The 23,529-nt window shown below is 44.6% G+C and overlaps 2 protein-coding genes across 2 annotated transcripts in view; both read right to left on the bottom strand.

Moving 5' to 3' along the window:
* LOC143957205 (uncharacterized) overlaps positions 1 to 2,183 on the bottom strand; it is an 83,055-nt gene extending 80,872 nt beyond the window's left edge. The window contains 1 exon segment of the mRNA XM_077467350.1: positions 2,019 to 2,183. The gene's annotated coding sequence lies outside the window, so the exon portion shown is untranslated.
* A 10,311-nt stretch (positions 2,184 to 12,494) lies between these two features.
* Positions 12,495 to 23,284, bottom strand: LOC143957137 (uncharacterized). Its single transcript, XM_077467290.1, has 6 exons — positions 23,173 to 23,284; positions 18,951 to 19,022; positions 18,729 to 18,826; positions 14,212 to 14,317; positions 13,841 to 13,918; positions 12,495 to 13,622 (listed from the first exon to the last, which is right to left on the bottom strand). The coding sequence occupies exons 2-6, from the start codon at positions 18,979 to 18,981 to the stop codon at positions 12,829 to 12,831; spliced, it is 1,107 nt and encodes a 368-aa protein (XP_077323416.1). The 5' UTR covers positions 18,982 to 19,022; positions 23,173 to 23,284; the 3' UTR covers positions 12,495 to 12,828.
* Positions 23,285 to 23,529: the final 245 nt, after the last annotated feature.

The following is a 23,529-nucleotide window of genomic DNA, read 5'->3' as shown; positions in this document are numbered from 1 at the left end:
CATTTTAGCGCAGGAGTACCCACTTTTTACACTGGGTCAGAGGAGGAGCCGCTCTGGGACAGAGATGACAGTTGCTCTTTAAAAAATAAGATTTAAACCAAGCCTTTTTTCTAGTGATTTAAATCAAATCCTCGCTGGTCCCAGTGGTTGGGTGTTGAATGCGAGCAAAATAAAAGCCCACCATTGCACTGACCTGATATCACACCCCTACTCTGCTCTTCTTCTGTGTAAAGCCCCATACACACTATCAGATTTTCTGCAGATTTTTTTCCTTCAGATTTACCAAAACCGTATAATATGAGGTCAAATCTTAGGAGTTTCAATGTGTATGCAATCAGGCAGACCCTTGCCCTACATGGTTTTGGTAAATCTGAAGACAAAAATCAGCAGAAAATCTGATAGTGTGTATGGGGCTTAAGCCCAACATGCAGAATCGCAAGAGTCAAAACAGGCAGTTGAAGTTTTCTCTACAAAGGTTAAAAGTGGCAAAAAAAACAAAAACATGGCAGCACATTTAAGCACTTCAGCCCCGGAAGGATTGACCCCCTTTAATGACCAGGTTATTTTTTTGCGATACGGCACCACATTATTTTAACTGAAGATTGCACGGTCGTGCAACATTGTACATAAACAAAATTGATGTTTTTTTTCCCCCCCACAAATAGAGCTTTCTTTTGGTGGGATTTAATCACCTCTGTGGTTTTTACTTTTTTGAGCTATAAACAAAAAAGAAAAACACATTTTTTACTTTCTACTATAATAAATATTCCAAAAAAAAAAAAAATTCTCATCAGTTTAGGCCAATATGTATTCTACATATTTTTGGTAAGAAAAAAAAAAAAAAAAAATCAAAAAAAATAAAAAAATCACAATAAGCGTATATTTATTGGTTTGGGCAAAAGTTATAGTGTAAAAAAAAATAAAAATAGATTTATAGCATTTTTTTTTTTTTACTAGTAACGGTGGTGATCTGCAATTTTTAGCAGGACTGCAACATTGCAGCAGACAGATTGGACAGGTAACACACTTTTTTGGGAACCAGGGACACCATTACAGTAATCAGTGCTAAAAATATGCACGGACATTGTACTTATGATGCTGGCAGGGATGGGGTTAACATCAGGGGGCAATCAAGGGGTTACCTGTGTTCCCTCAGCGTGTTTACTAAGGGCCGGTTCACACTGCGGGCGATGCGAGGCGACACCGACTTGCCTCGCCGCGACCTGCCGCGACCTCAGCGGCAACTTGCAAATGACTTCTGTATAGAAGTCAATGCAAGTCGCCCCGAGGTCGCCCGAAAGTAGTACAGGAACCTTTTTTCTGAGTCGGAGCGACTCGAATCGCTCCTTTCAGAACGGTTCCATTGTACAGAACGGGGGCGACTTGTCAGATCGCGGCGAGGCAAGTCGTGTCGCCTCGCATCGCCCGCAGTGTGAACCGGCCCTAACTGTATGGGGGATGGGCTGCCTGGAACACACACAGATCAGTCTTGGTGCATAGCAGAAAGACAAGATCTCGGTGTCATCCCGTCAGAATGAAGATCTGCCTCGTTTACTTCTGTCTCTGCGGGGCATGATCGATGGCGGCCAGCGGAAATCGAGTCCACCGGACCCGCTGATTGGCCAATCAGAGCGCCCACAAATGCTGGTGCACGAATTGCCATATTGGTATAGCGATTTGCGCAGCGCTTGCACCTTGTCGCAGTAGATCTGCAGCGAGTGGTCGGCAAGTAGTTAAACGGAAACAAAACAACATGCAAACTCAAATGTATCTCATTCCCAACGCACACTTTGCAGGGTGACCAGACCCTTTGGCTCCCGGGAGACCACCCCAAAATATTAGGTTTATCCTATGGCTTTCCAGAGACCAGCCCCAGCACAGCCCCCCCATCCAATGTTCTACACATCACAGAACTTGCAGAAAGAGGATGATGTGTAGAGGTGTCATGATCCCTCCCATCCAGCCTACACACTGTACTGGGACTCCCTTCTCTCATAATAATTAGACATTATTATTACCTCCTCCTCACTGAGCACACACTCATCACACTCCTTCACCAAGTTTTTCTCTCAGTGCAAACACTTCCGGGCTTTAACACAATGGCCGCCCTTCATACCGTTCTCAGGACACTTCCTCTAGTCACGTGACAAACCAGCGCCCTCTAGTGATAGCTTCTTGGGCGGTCCAATCACGCAGCTAGACGTCACTGTGGTAACCCGGAAGCAGTGACGTTGATGTGGGCAATGCATAATATAGAGCGGAAGTGAGGAGGAGTGCTTCCGGCGTGGGCGGACCACAGAGATGATAGAGAGGGGATGTGTGGTGTTGATGGGTTCATATGTTACCCAGTCTGAGCTACAATGATAGTTAGATTTCAGTATTGAAGTATTAATATTATTATCTGTAGTGTTCCCCCAGAGCAGCCAATCAGATTGTAGGTGTCATTGTCCTGCTGCAGATCAGAAGATAAGAGGAAATGTCTGCTTGTCATTTCAACCTCATCGTCTTCAAATGTTATAGCAGTATATGTGTGCAACTTTCACAAGAAACTATTATATATATCAGACTGGGTTCACACTGCTGCAGTGTACGAGATCGGATGCGATTCGCGCTGCAGTGCAAATCACATGCGATCTCTGTGCGATGTATGGCTGAATTCGCATCTCATCTGGCCCAAACTCGCACAGGACCCTTCTTTTGGTCCGCAGCAGAAAAGGATCGCATGGGTGTTCACACCATGCGATCCGATTCCTGTCCGAGTTTGCAGATCGCACTGCGATATGCAAACTGATTTGGAGGTGCCATTAACTTTTCACTGGCACTCCCAGCAGTTTGCATAGGGCAGTGTGAACTGCCGCCGGGAGGCATGCAATGTGGGAACCCGCAGTAGATTCACAGCGTTCCCGCATCGCAGCAGTGTGAACCCAGCCTTACACACACACACACTCACTGGCTGCTTTATTAGGTACACCTGTTCAATCACTTAGTTTTGAAAGAAAACATCAGCCGGGGACCTTTTTAATTAATATCTGTAGATGTAAAGCGTATTATGTTTCTTTCTTGGATCATCCAACGAGCCCGCAGATTATTGATCACTTGCCCTCTGTAAGATTTACCCCCCAGATTTAAACCCTTACAAACCACTTTGACCTACAGGTAAGCCTAGATTAAGGCTTACCTGTAGGTCCAAGAAATATCTCCTAAACCTATATGGTTTAGGAGATATTTACCTAAAGACAGCCACCGCTGTCTACGGCGCAGGCAAGCCGCAGATTTTATTTTTATTACAAAATTGTCATAGTATCAGGTTATTTCTCACACACAGCATATGCATACAACAAATTACACCCCAAAATACATTCTGCTACTCTTCCAGAGTATGGTGATACCACATGTGTGAGACTTACACAGCATGGCCACATACAGAGCACCAACATTGAAGTAGTACCTGGTACTACTTAGTGGTACTCGGGTACTCTGATGGGCTGTGACAGGTACTTGAATGGACTGTGACAGGTACTCGGGTACTCTGATGGACTGTGACAGGTACTCGGGTACTCTGATGGACTGTGACAGGTACTCGGGTACTCTGATGGGCTGTGAGTGACAGGTACTATGATGGGTGGTGACAGGTCCTCTTTATCAGTGTGCTTGATGTGTACTGTAAGCGGTAACAAGATGTTACCGCAATCTCCTCCTCACACGCGATCGGTGTGCGAGGAGGAAAACCCGGTAACATCTCGTTACCGCGGTTTGTTTACATTTAGTGATCGGCTGTGAAAGGATCACAGTTGGTCACGTGGGTAAACAGCCAGCCAATGGCTGTTTACCAGCATCGGTGACGAGCAGTGTTCCCGGGAACACGCCGCCAACGCAATCGCGCGCACTCACCATGCACAGTGGTGGTGGAACCATCTGTGATCGGCTGTGACTTCATCACGGCCGATCACGTGGTAAACAGCCATGCCCAATGGCTGTTCACTCCCTCGGTGGCGAGCGGTGTCTCCGTGACACGCCGCCACTGAAGGAACAGAGATGCGTGCCCACGATCGCGCGCATTCCCTGTTTAAACAGGAGGACGTCATATGACAGCCTTCCGCCACAAAAGGTGCGCCGCCTGGCCGTCATTTGACGGCTGGCGGTCAGCATCTAGTTAAAAAGGGCCCAAAATACATCGCTGGGAATTACAGACCAGTTAGCCTAACATCAATAGTATGTAAACTCTTGGAGGGGATGATAACAGACTATATACAACATTTTAGTAATGAGAACGGTATCATTAGCAGTAATCAGAATGGATTCATGAAGAATCGTTCTTGCCAAACCAATCTATTAACCTTCTATGAGGAGGTGAGTTGCAAGCTAGATAAAGGAAGGCCCGTAGACGTAGTGTATCTGGATTTTGCAAAAGCATTTGACACAGTTCCCCATAAACATTTACTGTACAAAGTAAGGTCTGTTGGCATGGATCATAGGGTGAGGACATGGATTGAAAAATGCCTACAAGGGCGAGTTCAGAGGGTGGTGATAAATGGGGAGTACTCGGAATGGTCAGGGGTGGGTAGTGGGGTCCCCCAGGGTTCTGTGCTGGGACCAATCCTATTTATTTTGTTAATAAACGACCTGGAGGATGGGGTAAACAGTTCAATCTCTGTATTTGCGGACAATACTAAGCTAAGCAGGGCAATAACTTCTCCACAAGATGTGGAAACCTTGCAAAAAGATCTGAACAAATTAATGGGGTGGGCAACTACATGGCAAATGAGGTTCAATGTAGAAAAATTTAAAATAATGCATTTAGGTAGCAAAAATATGAATGCAATCTATACACTGGAGGGAGAACCTCTGGGGGAATCTAGGATGGAAAAGGACCTGGGGGTCCTAGTACATGATACTTAGTGAAAAAGAATGGTGTTGCGCTCCACACGAAATTAATTAAATCTAGTAACAATAAATAAATACTCGCATACAAAATCTAAAAGACGCACCTATGCGATTAAAATTAATTTAAATTATATCTATAACCTATGTGCATAAAATCATTCAAAGTGATTAGTGGGGTATTCAGAATATACACATATTCCTAGTATTATTCATACTACAATCAAATAAAGAAATATAAATAATTTATGCAATCGTAATAAAGTGCAAGTGAAGTAATAAAAACGAAAACGTAGATCCTGATAATATCAATCCAGAAAGTTGTAAAATCAAGAAAATGTGTCTCAATCCATAAAAGTGCATCCAAGTGCCAACGTGTATACAGAAAATTGTGTAAGGGTAAAATTCAGCAAAAAAATAAATAAATAAACGGAGAAGTGTGTGTAAAAATATATCAAAAATTATATAAAAAAAACCTAAATAAAAAACAGCAGTTCAAGAAGTTTCATAAAGTGTCTCTAATTGACGTAAAAAACTAACAATCCATATCAGTTCATGCAAAATAAGGTGAATCCACACTGTGCTGTGTAAAGAGTTAATTCTGTGAATGAACACGGGGTAGTTCCACCGGTGATCTTACAGTTCCTCAAAGTGGGTGCTCACACACTGAGTGCAGTGGGTACCTTACCTCACTGCTGTCAGTTAGACAGCAATATGCTCCAATATTTAAGGTGTATATCCTCAATTCGGGTGTATATCCTCAGTTGATATAGGTACAACAGTATACTCCAATGGTTTACAGTGTATATCCTCAGTTTGTACAGGCACCCCAGATAATTCCCTCCAGGTACTCCGCAATGGATCACAGATCAAACCCGGAAAAGAGAAAAGGGGCTCCAATAGTGAAGTAATGTCACACAAATTCTTTATTATAAAAAGGACCAAGTCCAGGGTACTCACATTTAAGTAATACAATTAAAACGTTACAGCTAAAACAACGAACGGCCTCCTCGTTCGTACCCCGGACGTCGCTTCCGGTATCCTCCTAGGCAAATCCTACGCATATCGTCATTGATCACGTGACTTCATCAGGGACCCTTACACAATTTTCTGTATACGCGTTGGCACTTGGATGCACTTTTATGGATTGAGACACATTTTCTTGATTTTACAACTTTCTGGATTGATATTATCAGGATCTACGTTTTCGTTTTTATTACTTCACTTGCACTTTATTACGATTGCATAAATTATTTATATTTCTTTATTTGATTGTAGTATGAATAACACTAGGAATATGTGTATATTCTGAATACCCCACTAATCACTTTGAATGACTTTATGCACATAGGTTATAGATATAATTTAAATTAATTTTAATCGCATAGGTGCGTCTTTTAGATTTTGTATGCGATTATTTATTTATTGTTACTAGATTTAATTAATTTTGTGTGGAGAGCAACACCATTCTTTTTCACTAAGTATTACCTGAGGGGAGGGTCTACACCTCCGTCGGTGGTTTGCTGCAACCATACCAGTTCTCTTTGCTTTACCATTGTAGTGCGAGGATAACCAACTATTACCTAGTACATGATAGGCTCATCAATGGCATGCAATGCCAAGCTGCTGCTAACAAAGCAAACAGAATATTGGCATTAAAAAGGGGATTCAAGTCCAGAGATAAAACGATAATTCTCCCGCTCTACCAGACTCTGGTCCAGCCGTAGGTAGAGTATGGTGTGCAGTTCTGGGCACCAGTCCTCAGGAAGGATGTACTGGAAATGGAGGACAAAGGACAACAAAGCTAATAAAGGGTCTGGAGGATATTAGTTATGATGAAAGGTTGCGAGCACTGAATTTATTCTCTCTGGAGAAGAGACGCTTGAGAGGGGATATGATTTCAATTTACAAATACTGTACTGGTGACCCCACAATAGGGATAAAACTTTTTTGCAGAAGGGAGTTTAAAAAGACTCGTGGCCACTCATTAAAATTAGAAGAAAAGAGGTTTAACCTTAAACTACGTAGAGGGTTCTTTACTGTAAGAGTGGCAAGGATATGAAATTCCCTTCCACAGGCGGTAGTATCAGCAGGGGGCATCAATCGTTTTTCAAAAAAAGATAAGATAAGCACCTGAACGACTGCAACATACAGGGATATACAATGTAATACTGACATATAATCACACACAGGTTGGACTTGTGTCTTTTTTCAACCTCACCTACTATTTAACTCAAGGTCAGGTTATGGGTATATGGGGTATCTCAGCCAATGGGCAGGGGTTTTCTTGAATCCCTTGGCCTGCTGGGAGAGCCTATATATTCAGGTGAGGTCAGGTGATCTGTGCCACCTAGATGGCTGTCTGGGTGGACTTGTTGTGTGCCATGGGCTACTAGGCCAGAGATTGGGAATCCCGGGGGCAACCGGCTGCTATGCTGTCTGAGGGCCTATACAGAAGTGAAAGCAGCGCAGGGTTGGGTCTGTGGCTTGCAGTCCAACCAGAAGTGACGGTTCTGCCAGCCGGAGAACCTGTCAGTGGTCGGAGGTAGAGGAGAAGCTGTCGTCGTAAAGGGACCAACCACCTGGTTACCAGCGACCACAGTGAGTAACTGAAGCAAGTACCGGAGCAGTATTCTCACCGAACGGGCATGGTGGAGAATCAGAAAACTTCAGGCGGTGATCAAGTCAGGGACCCAACCAGCAGAGAAGACGCTTGCAGATCAGCCTTGTGTGTCAAGCCACGGACCGAGCCGGTCAGCAGGGGTGGAGCTTGAGAAGTATCTGGAGTGCCAAGCTAGGGACCCAGCAGAGAGGCCGGGTGACCCTTGAGGGAGATACCACCGTGAAGACTAGAGGAGCTCAAGGGATTCAGAGTCAGTGAATCAGAGGGTCTAGTGAGAGACCGGGAGCTCAGTGTTGAAGAACTACAAGAGACAGTTGTAGGGAAGCTGAAGCAACTGTTACATTTGAGTTAGCAACTGTTAAAGACTGTTATAAGAGACACATTCCTGCATGTGTAGATGTGGCACCTTGCCTTTCCCGGCACGGCTGTCTTCCTATTGAAGTCTCGGAGTCTGACAATTGAAATTATAACTCCTTAAGGGTGTTCTGCCCCTGACCCTCTTTCCCCAAAAACATAAAAAGAACTGTTAAGAGAAATAAAACCTCTTTTACATCCAAGCAGTGTCTGAAGCCCAATAACTTTGTCCACAACCCACGCTACGCAGGATATCAGCTATCTTTGGCCGGGAATGTTTTTATTAGACTGGACAAGGCCTTGCTACACTCACAAATAGAGCTTTCTTTTGGTGGTATTTGAGCACTCCTCATTTTTTATTTTTTGCTCTATAAACAAAAAAAAAAACGACTTACAATTTTGGAAAAAAAAAAATTTTTTTACTTTCTGCTATATAAAATCCAATAAAAAGTGTAAATATATCAAATTTCTTCATTAATTTAGGCCAATATGTATTCTGCTACATATATTTGGTAAAAAATACCAATAAGCGTATATTGATTGGTTTGAGGAAAAGTTATTGTGTCTACAAAACTATGGGATATTTTTATTTTATTTTGCTAGTAATGGCAACAATCAGCGACTTATAGCGGGAGTGCAATATTTCAGAAGACAAGTCTGACACCTAACTGACACTTTTTTTGGGGGACCAGTGACACCAATACAGTGATCAGTACTAAAAAAAACATGCAGTCACTGTACTAATGACACTGGCTTGGAAGGGGTTACCATCAGGGGTGATCAAAGGGTTAACTGTGTGCCTAGTCTGTTTTTCAGTGTAGTGCGGGGAGGTGTTTGTACTAGTGGAAGGCATGGATTGGTGTTCCTGCTTTACAGAAACACAGGATCCCATGCCTTCTGTACTGACAGAAAGGCAATCTGCCTTGTTTACATAGGCAGACTGATATTCGGTCAAAGTAGTGAAAGATCAGCGGGGCACGGCAGACAACGGGTCAGCAGGTCTTGCTGTGTAAAATCACAGTGGGAGCGAGTTACTGGCGACGCACACATTTGCACCTGATACCCGAAAATGCAGGATCTATTTTATATATTATACACACACACACACACACACACACACACGGGATGGGAGCAAAGGCGTTTCTCTGTTTATAATGTACCCTGGTGTGGAATGATTTGTCTCTAAGCATTCACTAGCCTAACATCCTCCATACACTGTGCATACCACAAAAGGGGAATTCCCATATGATTGCCTACTTCCCATCCTCCTGTAAACTAAGGGGGCTTATTGAGGATGAATGAGGAATTTTGTTGTTTTTGCAGAGCTCCAATCTAATTTTGCAGAGACATTTACAAGTAGATTGTTTATCTGAGCTGCCTGACTGACGCACACCAGCAATACCAGGGACTGCATGTTACTACCCCACAGTCCACCAGGGACCCTGCGTAGCCACCAGGGACCCCACACAGCCACCCAGAGACCTTGCATAGCCCCCCAGAGACTCCACATAGCCACCAGAGACCCCAAACAGCCACCAGGGACCCTGCATAGCAACCAGAGACCCCTCATAATCACCAGAGACCCCACATAGCCACCAGAAACCCCCACATAGCCACTTGAGAAGGAAGGGGTGCAATATATTAAGATGCGGGGGAGGAGGCATCTAATTTTAGTCTTTCCTAGAGCAGAACAAAACCAAAATACACCACTGACTCTGCACGTACCTGCCGCCCGCTCACAATATAATTACTCTAAGCGGTTGGCAGGTGGTTAACCAAGTGTAAGCAAAGCCCGACTTTAGGTTGGTGGGTTTTTTTTGTTTTGTTTTTTACTGTTATGGGCCAATTTTCCTTTCAAAATAACCAAAAAATAAATAAAAAATCAGGAGATAGCCTTTATCATTTACCACCAAAAGAAAGCCTGATTTTTTTCTGGAAAAAAAAAAAAAAAAACACAGTATAATCCACCTGGATACACAAAGTAGTTGTGATGATTTGTACAGTTTTACTAACACATGTTAAAGTTGCAAAATTTTGCTTTGCCAATATTCTGCTGGGAAAGCTTGGGTCCTTCCATTCATGTGGATGTTACCCTGACACGTAGCACCTACACAAACATTGTTGGTGACCAATTACATTTTGTGGAAATTATATTCCCTGATGGTTGTGGCCTCTTTCAGCAGGATAATGTACCCTGCCACATTGCAAAAAATGGTTCAAAATGGTTTGAGGAACTCAACGACAACTTCAAGGTGTTACCTTGGACTCTGAATCCTCAAAATTACAGTCCATTGAGCATCTCGCAACTTACAGGACTTAAAATGGTTGTAAAAGCAGAAGTTTTTTTTTTTTTTTTTTTAATCATAATGCATTCAATGCATTAGGAAAAAAACAAAAACAACTGTGAGCAGCAGCCCCCCTAATACTTACCTGAGCCCTATCTAAACCCAGTGATGTTACACAAGAGTCTCGGTTGTCTGGGATGTCCCCCCTCCTCATTTGCTGTCCCATTGGCTCACGCTGCTGTCAAATTCAATGAGCCAATGAGGAGAAAGAGGGCGGGGCCGAGCCATGGCATTTGTCTGAATAAACACACAGAGCAGCGGCTCGGGGGACCCCATAGCTAGCTGCTTGCTGTGGGGGCACTAGGCAGGAGTGAGGGGCCAGGAGTGCCGGCCAGGAACCAAAAAGAGGATCTGGGCTGCTCTGTGCAAAACCACTGCACTTAGCAGGTAAGTATAACATGTTTGTTATTTTTAAACAAGCAAAAACAAACAACTTTAATATTAGGGGTGCACCGAATGGGGTTTTTGGTGCCTAAACCAATTCCGAAAATGACTGTTTTTATAAAATATTTTTATACAGGAGATGGTCAGAGACTGCAGACATGGTACAGGAGATGGTCAGAGACTGCAGACATGATACAGGAGATGGTCAGAGACTGCAGACATAGTACAGGAGACGGTCGGAGACTGCAGACATGGTACAGTAGATGGTCAGAGACTGCAGACATGGTACAGTAGATGGTCAGAGACTGCAGACATGATACAGGAGATGGTCAGAGACTGCAGACGTGGTACAAGAGATGGTCAGAGACTGCAGACGTGATACAGTAGATGGTCAGAGACTGCAGACGTGATACAGAAGATGGTCAGAGACTGCAGACGTGATACAGAAGATAGTCAGAGACTGCAGACGTGGTACAGGAGATGGTCAGAGACTGCAGACATGGTACAGGAGATGGTCAGAGACTGCAGACATGGTACAGGAGATGGTCAGAGACTGCAGACATGATATAAGAGATCAATGCAGCCTCACCAGTGCCCGTCAGATGCAGCCTTGCTTGTGTGTCCCCAGTACAGCCTTGCCTGTGCAGGTGAACAGAGAGGAGAGCCGCCGCCAGGTTGATTAGAGCGCCGGGAACATCACAGCTTTCATTTCAATAGCTGTGTGTTCCCTGTTGCGCGCCGTCACATACAGCCCCTACCCCTTGTCCGGGGAACTTTGATAGACAGATCACCCATCCCAGGACTGGACGGGTGATCTTTCTATCAAAGTGCCCGGAGAAGGGAGAGAGGCTGTATATGATGGCGAGCGGCGGGGAACACACAGCTATTGAAACGAAAGCTGTGATGTTCCCGGCGCTCTAATCTACCTGGTGGTGGCAGCGGCTCTCTTCTCTCTTCTGTGCTATACGACACCTCCGCAATGGGTGGCACCAGGGGCAGGGGGCAGAGCCCCGCCCCATTATCTGACTTTTTTCTCTTTCAGCAAATTGCCAAAAAGACCATTCTCAGCCGATATGTTTCGGCGGCCGAAATTTCGGTGCATTCCTATTTAATATCACTTTAAATGATTTGCTAGTGATGGCTTGGTGCCAGATACCACAGCATCCCTTCATAGGCAGTGGTGTCCATTTTGCTGCCAAAACAGCCTTGACCTGTTGCGGCATGCAACAGGCCAAGGCTGTTTTGGCAGCAAAAGGGGTAACTAGTCAATATTAGGTGGGTCATCATTATTATTATGGCTGTGAGATATATATATCTCTATCTATTTACATATACACACCAACTCAAATAAAGGATAACAATGCAATAATGATTTTTTTTAGAAGAAAACAGAAATGGAAGGTGCGCACACCTACTGCATTACCAACGATACTTTAACGATAAGACATTTTTATATAAAAGTGGGTACTCACAAAATGCAACTGACAAAGGGCCATAAGCACAGTGCATGGACATGCACAAAACACGGGGTACAGCTAATGAATTTCAGGGGCGCAACCCCTTCCTCAGAGCCTAGTGTTGAGGAAGGGGGTGTGCCCCCGAAATGCGTTAGCTGTACCCCGTGTTCTGTGCATATCCATGCACTGCGCTTATGGCCCTTTGTCAGTTGCGTTTTGCGAGTAACCACTTTTATACAAAAAATTTGTATTATTAAATTATCTTTGGTAATGCACTAGGTGTGTGCGCCTTCCATTTCCTTTTTTCTTGTAGTTCCTTTCAGATTACCCCATCTGAGGAAGGCAGCATCCACCTAGTTTTGGGATACCATATATACCTTTCACACATCCATTTTATCTGACATCTGTTACTCCACACCTTGAAAGACCTTTTAGCGCTGGAAGTGACTGTTTTTTGTAATAATGATTTTTTATTTAACTTTGGTGTGATGGTGATGAAAGAGTATCCAGTTCAGTATAAGCCCAGATGAATGACACTTTGGCGTTTCCACTCAGGTATATTGACGACAAGATGAGCAAGTCTTCTCATGATAGATAAGATCATGGGTCTTCAAACTATGGCCCTCCAGTTGTTCAGGAACTACAATTCCCAGCATGCCTAGTGATGTCTATGAATGTCAGAGTTTTACAATGCCTCATGGGATGTGTAGTTTTGCAACAGCTGGAGGGCCATAGTTTGAGGATCCCTGGATAAGATTCTAGAGACAAATTATTTTCTAAACACCTAACTGGAATATGGCTTCCCACCTGTATGTAGACTTTGATGCCTGATAAGGGATCTTTTACAGGAAAAGCAGCTCCCACATTCTGAACACGAATATGGCTTCTCTCCGGTGTGAGTCCTCTGGTGCAAACTAAGTTTTTGTTTGCTGGAAAAACATCTCCCGCACTCAGTGCAGGTGAACGGCTTTTCCCCTGTGTGACACCTCTGGTGTCTAATAACGCTGTCTTTGAGCGGAAAACATTTCCCGCATTCTGGGCATGAAAAGGGCTTCTCCCTTGTGTGGACAGGTTGATGTCTCATCAAGGCTCGTTTCCTGGGAAAGGATTTTCCACATTCGGAGCATGAAAACGGCTTCAATCCGGTGTGAGTTCTCTGGTGCATTACTGCAGTCGATTTCTGTCGAAAGCATTTCCCACATTCAGGACATGAAAATGGTTTCTCTCCGGTGTGTATTCTCTCATGTTTAATAAGACTGGAGACCAGAGAAAAGCACTTCCCGCACTCGGAACATTTATATGGCTTCTCCCCCGTGTGAACTCTTGTGTGTCTGATAAGAGACCCTTTTGAAGTAAAACTTTTCCCGCATTCGGAACATGAAAATGGTTTCATTTCATCCTGATCTTCAATCTGAACTTTTTCAATAAACTCCCCATGAGTAGAGGGGCCAGATGACTGATCTGCACCATCAGGTATTGGATGGATATTTAGAGTATTTTTTTTCTCTGAAGAATCTGATGGGACATCATCGTCTTCTGTTTTAGCATATGTCACGTTACACTTTCTGTATCGTCCATCTGCACAACAAGAGGAGAAGACCATTAACTGCTGTGCAATTAAAACAGCAAGACATTGCTTAGACGTGAGAAGGTCTTAATACCCATGGACTATATATAAAAACAAGGACTGACAATTTTATAGTATCTGAACTACAATCCTAAGAGTCCATATTTCGGTTTACCTCTCAATAGATACCATCACTTTATAAATTGTTACTGTATATTTTGTTACTCACCTGTGTTGATCTCTATAGGAACTTCCTCCTCTTTAATCCTTCCACATGCTTCATCCTCCTCCTCAGATTCTGAGCCATCTGTGAATAAAGATGAGAGTGAAGCCCCCTGTACTGAGATGTATGAGAGACCCCAGAGAGTGTGTGTGGGGGGAGACTGGTCACGTCTCTTGGCTGGTAACACACAATGATATGATGTGAGGAGGAGAGCCGGAGTCTAATAGAGTCTGATGGCTCCTGACTCCCCCACTGGGCACATACTGTCTCCCCATTACTGTCTACTGACAGAGGAGGGGGGGAGGAGAAGAGATTGTTGTAGTGACTGAACGAGGAGAATCTGAGACTCTTCTCTAAATTCAGTGTTTATTCCTCACCTGTGCTGATCTCTGTGGGGATTTCCTTCTCCTCACATGTATCATCACCGCTCATGTATGACTCTTCTTCTTTCACTTCAACTTTAACAAAAGTCAGGCCTTCACCCTATAAAAGACACAATACAGACTATATTATATATAAATAATTTATCTCCTTGCTGACAATACATATTACTGCCACGGGGTGGCTCTTACAGGCACAGCAATGTACCCCAACGTCATTGCCAGTTTCCGGGTTACAAGCACGTGTGCCTGCCTGCCTGCCTACTCTTCTGTGAATTGTCAGAGTGGGAGTTTGTTAGCAGATCCTAGCCAATGATTAATGGCTGGGACCTGCTGATCGACTGTGTTGAATCACAGCCCAGAGCTCTGTGTTGACAATCAACACAGGGCTCTGTACAGAGGGAACACTTTCTTTGTTTCCCTTCACCGCAGGGAAAGGAAACAAATCGACCTGTAGTGAAAAGTAACATGCATTACATATTGTTAGGCACATAATTAACCCCTTGACTGCCCCTAGATGTTAACCCCTTCCCAGCCAGTGCCATTAGTACAGTGACAGTGTATATTATTATCATTGATCACTGTATTAGGGTCACTGGTGATGTCAGTGTTAGTCAGTTCCCACAAAGTGTCATATTGCCTGCCGCAATTTCCACTATAAGTTCGCTGATTGTCGCATTTACTAGCCACTTGCCAACCGCAATAAGAATACTCACCAGACACTTTATTAGGTACACCTGTTCAATTGCTTGATAGCAGAAATTGCTAATGAGCCAGTCACATGTCAGCAACTTGGTGCATTTAGGCATTTAGATGTGATGAAGACCACTTGCTGAAGTTCAAACAGAGTATCAAAATGGAGAAGGAAGGGCAATTAAGTGACTTTGAACATGGCATGGTTGTTGGTGCCATCTGGGCTGGTCTGAGTATTAACAAAAACAGCTGATCTACTGGGATTTTCACATACAACCATCTTTGGGTTTTTTATAGCAGACACCCGAGGGAATAAAATGGCGGTCATTTCAAATTTTTATCTTGCACGGTGCAAAACAGTAAAGTTAGCCCAATTTTTTTGTATAATGTGAAAGATGATGTTACGCCGAGTAAATAGATACCTAACATGTCACGCTTTAAAATTGTGCACACTCTCCACAAGTCTCCATAGGCGATGCTTTGAAAATGTTTACAGGTTACCAGTTTAGAGTTACAGAGGAGGACTAGTGCAAGAATTGTTGCACACGCTCTAACGCATGCGGTGATACCTCACATTTGTGGTTTGAACAGAGTTTACATACGTGGGCGGGACTTACATTTGCGTTTGCTTCTGAACGCTAGCTACCAGGGAAAGGGGTGTTTTCATTATTATTATTTTTTTTTTTTTACATTTTTTTTTTTTTGGTCACTTTTATATCTATTACAAAGAATGTAAACATCCCTTGTAATATGAATCTATTGTGACAGGTCCTCTTTATGGAGAGATGTGGGGTCAGTAAGACCCCACATCTCTCCTCCAGACTGGAAAGCATGAGATCATGAAAAAAAAAAAAAAAAAAATCACAGATCTCATGCTGACAGCCGCGATTGCGGGTTTGTTTACTTCTTGGAACCTGGGAGTGGGACATCATAACGTCGCGCCCGGGCCTCCGACGGTCATAGAGACGATTGGTGACCATCTGGTCACCGGAAATCTCAATCGTTGTCATCCGGCACCGGCCAATTCTTTCTCCGGGCCCCCGATGGCAAGGAAGAGCCTGGAGAATTCTATAACAATAATCAAGCGGTGGAACAGCCGCTATGATCATTCTTATCATGCACAGAATCGCTGCTGGAAAGAATGACATCTGAATGATGCCTGTAGCTACAAACTCAAGGACATCATATGACGTCCTAAGGCATTGAAGTGGTTAAGATGATAGAAACACAGCAACAGTTACCACTCGTTACAACCAAGGTATGCAGAATACCATCTCTGAATGCAAAACACATGGAACCTAGAAGCAGATGGGCTACAGCAGCAGAAGACCATACCGGGTGCAACTCCTGTCAGCTAAGAACAGGAAACTACAATTCACACAAGGTCACCAAAATGGGACAATAGAAGACTGGAAAAACATTGCCTGGTCTGATGAGTCCCAAATTGCAGCTGCAACATTCAGATGGTCGGGTCAGAATTTGGTGTAAACAACATGAAAGCATGGATCCATCCTGCCTTGTATCAACGGTTCAGGATGGTGGTGGTGGAGTAATATGGTGGGGGATATTTTCTTGGCACACTTTGGGCCCCTTAGTACCAATTGAGCATCATTTAAAATGACACGGCCTACCTGAGTATTGTTGGTGACCATGTCCATCCCTTTATGACTACAGTGTCCCCATCTTCTGATGGCTGCTTTCAGCAGGATAATGCACCATGTCACAAAGCTCCAATCATCTCACCACTGGTTTCTTGAACATGACAATGAGGTCATTGTACTCCAATGGCCTCCACAGTCACCAGATCTCCAATAGAGTATCTGGGATGTGGTGGAACAGGAGATTGGCATCATGTATGTGCAGCCAACAAATCTCCAGCAACTACGTGATGCTATCAAATGTCAGTATGGACCATAACCTCTGAGGAATGTCTCCAACACCTTGTTGAATCTATGCCACGAAAAATGAAGGCAAAAGAGGGTCCAACCCAGTACTAGCAAGGTGTACCTAATAAAATGCCCGGGGAGTGTGTAATTTTTTAATATATATACACACACACACACACACACACACACACAGTATCTCACAAAAGTGAGTACACCCTTCACATTTTTTGTAAATATTTTATATATCTTTTCATGTGACAACACTGAAGAAATGACACTTTGCTACAATGTAAAGTAGTGAGTGTACAGCTTGCATAAGAGTGTAAATTTGCTGTCCCCTCAAAATAACTCAACACACAGACATTAATGTCTATCGCTGGCAACAAAAGTGAGTACACCCCTAAGTGAAAATGTCCAAATTGGGCCCAAAGTGTCAATATTTTATGTGGCCACCATTATATTCCAGCACTGCCTTAACCCTCTTGGACATGGAGTTCACCAGAGCTTCACAGGTTGCCACTGGAGTCCTCTTCCACTCCTCCATGAAGACATCACAGAGCTGGTAGATGTTGGTGACCTTGCGCTCCTCCACCTAGCATTTGAGGATGCCCCACAGATGCTCAATAGGGTTTAGGTCTGGAGATATGCATGGCCAGTCCATCACCTTTACCCTCAGCTTCTCTAGCAAGGCAGTGGTCATCTTGGAGGTGTGTTTGGGGTCGTTATCATTTTAGAATACTGTCCTGCAGCCCAGTCTCTGAAGGGAGGGGATCATGCTCTGCTTCAGTATTTCACAGTACATGTTGGCATTCATGGTTCCCTCAATGAACTGTAGCTCCCCAGTGCCGGAAGCACTCATGCAGCCCCAGACCATGACACTCCCACCACCATGCTTGACTGTAGGCAAGACACACTTGTCTTTGTACTCCTCACCTGGTTGCCACCACACATGCTTGACACCATCTGAACCAAATAAGTTTATCTTGGTCTCATCAGACCACAGGACATGGTTCCTGTAATCCATGTCCTTAGTCTGCTTGCCTTCAGCAAACAGTTTAGGGGCTTTCTTGTGCATCATCTTTAGAAGAAATTTCCTGGGACGACATGCAGACCAATTTGATGCACTGTGCAGTGTATGGTCTGAGCACTGACAGGCTGACCCGCCACCCCTTCAACCTCTGCAGCAATGCTGGCAGCACTCATACGTCTATTTCCCAAAGACAACCTCTGGATGTGATGCTGAGCACGTGCACTCAACTTCTTTGGTCGACCATGTCTAGGCCTGTTCTGAGTGAAACCTGTCCTGTTAAAACGCTGTATGGTCTTGGCCACCGTGCTGCAGCTCAGTTTCAGGGTCTTGGTAATCTTCTTATAGCCTAGGCCATCTTTATGTGGAGCAACAATTCTGTTTTCCAAATCCTCAGAGAGTTCTTTGCCATGAGGTGCCATGTTGAACTTCCAGTGACCAGTATGAGAGTGAGAGCGATAACACCAAATTTAACACACCTGCTCCCCATTCACACCTGAGACCTTGTAACACTAATGCGTCACATGACACCGGTGAGGGAAAATGGCTAATTGAGCCCAATTTGTAAATGATCACTTAGGGGTGTACTCACTTTTGTTGCCAATGGTTTAGACATTAATGGCTGTGTGTTGAGTTATTTTGAGGGGACAGAAAATTTACACTGTTATACAAACTGTACACTCACTACTTTACATTGTAGCAAAGTGTAATTTCTTCAGTGTTGTCACATGAAAAGATATAATAAAATATTTCCAAAAATGTAGCGACTCATTAAATGTCCCTTCCTGGCACTTGCAGTGTTTCTTGGGCTTACCGTTTTTACCAGAGAACCCGAGAAATGAACCTTCCAGGAGTGGCTAAAGAGAAGATGAATATCGGTGCTAATAAAAATCCTCAGTTCTACCTACCGGATCCTCCTGAGGGATCTCCTGATCTTCCTGTGTGGAGTCCCGGGAATACAGAGGACGGGGACATCTTTCTGGTGGGTTCCCATTACTGGATCCATCTGTAGGAAACACACACACTGACTGAATACATTGTTTCTATGTCTTTATATCAGAGGATGTGTGTATCTAGGTGGATCCTCAATACTCTTCTCTCCTTTACAAGAAATTAAAGTCTCCTCTTACCCGGTGATGTGAGGGGCGGCCGGTTCTCCATCACGGCGTCCTTGTAGAGATCCTTGTGTCCTTCTATATACTCTGTATTTGAAAGGTATTGCAAAATTATAAATAATTAAAAAGTTTATTCTAAAAAACAATTCCAGTAATAGAACAAAGCAAAACAGGACCTCAGCACAAGTTTAATCACTTGCCGACCGGCTCACGCCGACATACGTCACCAAAGTGGCACAGGTGCACAAAACAACGTACCCATACGTCGTTGCGTCATCCGTGGACTCAATGTCCACCCGTGCGATTGTGGCACGGAGAGGCAGAACGGGAAGATGCCTATGTAAACAAGGCATTTCCCTGTTCTGCCTAGCAACATGACAGGGATCTACTGCTCCCAGTGATCTCTGTCATGTTCTAGTGAGTCCACCCCCCCCTACAGTTAGAACATGCTGAGGGAACACAGTTAACCCCTCGATAGCCCCCTAATGTTTAACCCCTTCCCTGCCAGTGACATTTACACAGTAATCAGTGCATTTTTATAGCACTGATCGCTGTATAAATGCCAGTGATCCCAAAATAGTGTCAAAAGTGTCCGATCTGTCCTCTGCATTGTCTCAGTCATGATAAAAATTGCAGATCGCCGCCATTACTAATAAAAATAAAAAATACATATTAATAAAAATGCCATAAATCTATCCCCTATTTTGTAGAGGCGATAACTTTTGCGCAAACCAATCAATATAAGCTTATTGCAATTTATTTTTATTTTTTTTACCAAAAATATGTAGAAGAATACATATTACCCAAAACTGTGGAAGAATTTTATATATATTATAGCAAAAAATTAAAAATATTGCTTTTTTGTTCAAAATTGTCGCTCTTTTTTTGTTTATAGCGAAAAAACAAACAAACAAGAAAAAAACAAAAACACAGAGGTAATCAAATACCACCAAAATAAAGCTCTATTTGTGTGAAAAAAAGGACGTTAATTTTGTTTGGGTACAATATCGCACAAGCGCGCAATTGTCAGTATCGCAAAAAAGGCCTTGGTCAGGGAGGGGGTAAATGCTTCTGGGGCTAAAGTGGTTAAAGCTAGCCAGCAAAAAAAAAAAAAAAACAGTTTCAAATTTTTTAGGGAATAAAGAGTTATTGTTGTATACGTTTGTAAACTTACACTATATTACCAAAAGTATTGGGACATCTGCCTTTACACACACATGTACTTTAACGGTTTCCTACCCGGTCACTATACATAAACGGCCGGATGGGTCTTTCAACGTTCTCTGAGTGGATGCTCAGGGACGTCTTCAGAAGGAGTGCTTGCAGTGTGGCCCTAAGGCCATGCTGCGGCTCAATCCTGTAATCACAAGATCCAGCCAAGAAGATCGGAATATAGGCGCTGTGATTGGCCCTCCCAACCATGTAACGGCAGTCGTCACAATGTAAACAGAGACACGTGTCTCTGTGACAGTTCCCCCCCCCCCCCCCAGCTCAGTGAGATGTCATTGGGGAGGGGGATTTCACATCTGTCACAGTGTACAAAAACATCCATCAGTCCCCCATCACATCTGTCACATTGTACAAAAACATCTGTCTGTCCCCCATCACATCCGTCACAGTGCACAAACCATCCGCCTGTCCCCCATCACATCCATCACAGTGCAGAACACATATGTCTGTCCCCCATCACATCAGGCACAGTGCACAAAACATTTTTCTGTCCCCCATCACAGTGCTCAAAACATCTGTCTGTCCCCCATCACATCCGTCTGTCCCCATGACATCAGGCACAGTGCACAAAACATCTGTCTGTCCCCCATCACATCTGTTTGTCCCCATCACAGTGCACAAAACATCTGTCTGTCTCCCATCACATCTGTCTGTCCCCCATCACAGTGCACAAAACATCTGTCTGTCTCCCATCACATCTGTCTGTCCCCCATCACAGTGCACAAAACATCTGTCTGTCCCCCATCACATCTGTCTGTCCCCCATCACAGTGCTCAAAACATCTGTCTGTCCCTCATCACATCTGTCTGTCCCCATCACAGTGCACAAAACATCTGTCTGTCTCCCATCACATCTGTCTGTCCCCATCACAGTGCACAAAACATCTGTCTCTCCCCCATCACATCTGTCTCTCCCCCATCACATCTGCTGTCCCCCATCACATCTGCTGTCCCCCATCACATCTGCTGTCCCCCATCACATCCGTCTGTCCCCATGACATCAGGCACAGTGCACAAAACATCTGTCTGTCCCCCATCACAGTGCACAAAACATCTGTCTGTCCCCCATCACATCTGTCTGTCCCCATCACAGTGCACAAAACATCTGTCTGTCCCCCATCACATCCGTCTGTCCCCATGACATCAGGCACAGTGCACAAAACATCTGTCTGTCCCCCATCACAGTGCACAAAACATCTGTCTGTCCCCCATCACATCTGCTGTCCCCCATCACATCCGTCTGTCCCCATGACATCAGGCACAGTGCACAAAACATCTGTCTGTCCCCCATCACAGTGCACAAAACATCTGTCTGTCCCCCATCACATCTGTCTGTCCCCATCACAGTGCACAAAACATCTGTCTGTCCCCCATCACATCCGTCTGTCCCCATGACATCAGGCACAGTGCACAAAACATCTGTCTGTCCCCCATCACAGTGCACAAAACATCTGTCTGTCCCCCATCACATCTGTCTGTCCCCATCACAGTGCACAAAACATCTGTCTGTCCCCCATCACATCTGTCTGTCCCCCATCACAGTGCTCAAAACATCTGTCTGTCCCCCATCACATCCATCTGTCCCCATGACATCAGGCACAGTGCACAAAACATCTGTCTGTCCCCATCACAGTGCTCAAAACATCTGTCTGTCCCCCATCACATCTGTCTGTCCCCCATCACATCCGTCTGTCCCCATGACATCAGGCACAGTGCACAAAACATCTGTCTGTCCCCCATCACAGTGCACAAAACATCTGTCTGTCCCCATCACAGTGCACAAAACATCTGTCTGTCCCCCATCACATCTGTCTGTCCCCCATCACAGTGCTCAAAACATCTGTCTGTCCCCCATCACATCCATCTGTCCCCATGACATCAGGCACAGTGCACAAAACATCTGTCTGTCCCCATCACAGTGCTCAAAACATCTGTCTGTCCCCCATCACATCTGTCTGTCCCCCATCACATCCGTCTGTCCCCATGACATCAGGCACAGTGCACAAAACATCTGTCTGTCCCCCATCACAGTGCACAAAACATCTGTCTGTCCCCCATCACAGTGCACAAAACATCTGTCTGTCCCCCATCACATCTGTCACATTGTACAAAAACATCTGTCCCCCATCACATCCATCACAGTGCACAAAAACATCTGTCTGTCCCCATCCCAGAGTACAAAACCATATGTCTGTCCCCCATCACATCTGTCATAGTGCACAAAACATCTGTCAGTCCCCTATAACATCCCCCATCACCACTGGTGGCCGATCAACATCTGTCAGTGTACCAGTGTCCCATTAATAAATAAAACATTTAAAGCACCCCCCGTCCCTCATGCTCAAGTGCAAAGGCGAATGAATGTAATGTACAACATAGTGTGTACAGTACAGGGGGTGAGGACCATGTAACGTACATCATAATGTATACAGTGCAGGGGTGAGGACTGGGTAATGTACAACATAGTGTAAACAATGTAGAAAGTCAGGACTGTGTAACATACAACATAGTGTGTACAGTACAGGAGGTGAGGACTTTGTAATGTTTAAGATAGTGTATACAGTGCAGGGGGTGAGGACTAGGGAGACAATGCCCCGCCCCCTAGGGAGACAATGCCCCGCCTCTGCGGCACAAAATAACATCCTGGAACATTTCTTACAAATGGGGTGTAAGGAGCTGACAGGTAGCCAATCAGTGTGTGGAAAGAAGTCACGTGGGTGTGTGTATTGTGTAGCATTAGAAGCACCCTTCAGTCACATGGATGCGAGGACTGCAGTCATCACCAGGTCAATTCTGCAGGATGTGGGATAGCTGGGGGGGGGGGGGTGTCTGTCCATAGAACTGTGTAGGCTGCAACCCCTGTACCCCATAACACACATAGAGGATTCCCAGCGGGGGGGGGGGGGGGGTAGGGAGAGTGCATGTGGGGGTGAGGAAGTCTGCATATAACCCAGTTCACACACACAATGCTGGGACCCCCTTCTCTCATAATAAGAAGACAATATTACCTCCTCACTGGACACAACACTCTCCTCACACTCACACCGCTTCACCAAGATTCTTCCTCTCCAAACAAGTCTTCCGGGCTCCAACAAAATGGCCTCCATCCCCCCTTTACTAAGGACACGTCTTCCTGTAGTTTGACCGACGTGCGCCCTCTAGTGCTAGCTCTGTCTCTAGATGGATCTGGGTCATCCAAGCTCAGCAGCTCGGCGACCAGTAAGCAGCCAGAGTGGGATTTCAGTTTCAGGGGAACACAATGCGAGGAAGCAGGGTGATGTGTGGTGGGGAGCTGCAATAATAATTCCATCTGAGTATTCAATTATTATTATTAACCATTTAAGGACCGAGCCTATTTCACTTGT

This window comes from Lithobates pipiens, unplaced genomic scaffold (assembly GCF_037356315.1).
Source record: "Lithobates pipiens isolate NorthernLeopardFrog02 unplaced genomic scaffold, aLitPip1_a1.2 Scaffold_51, whole genome shotgun sequence".
Taxonomy (NCBI): Eukaryota; Metazoa; Chordata; class Amphibia; order Anura; family Ranidae; genus Lithobates; species Lithobates pipiens.
This window is presented reverse-complemented; position numbering and strand designations above follow the sequence as displayed.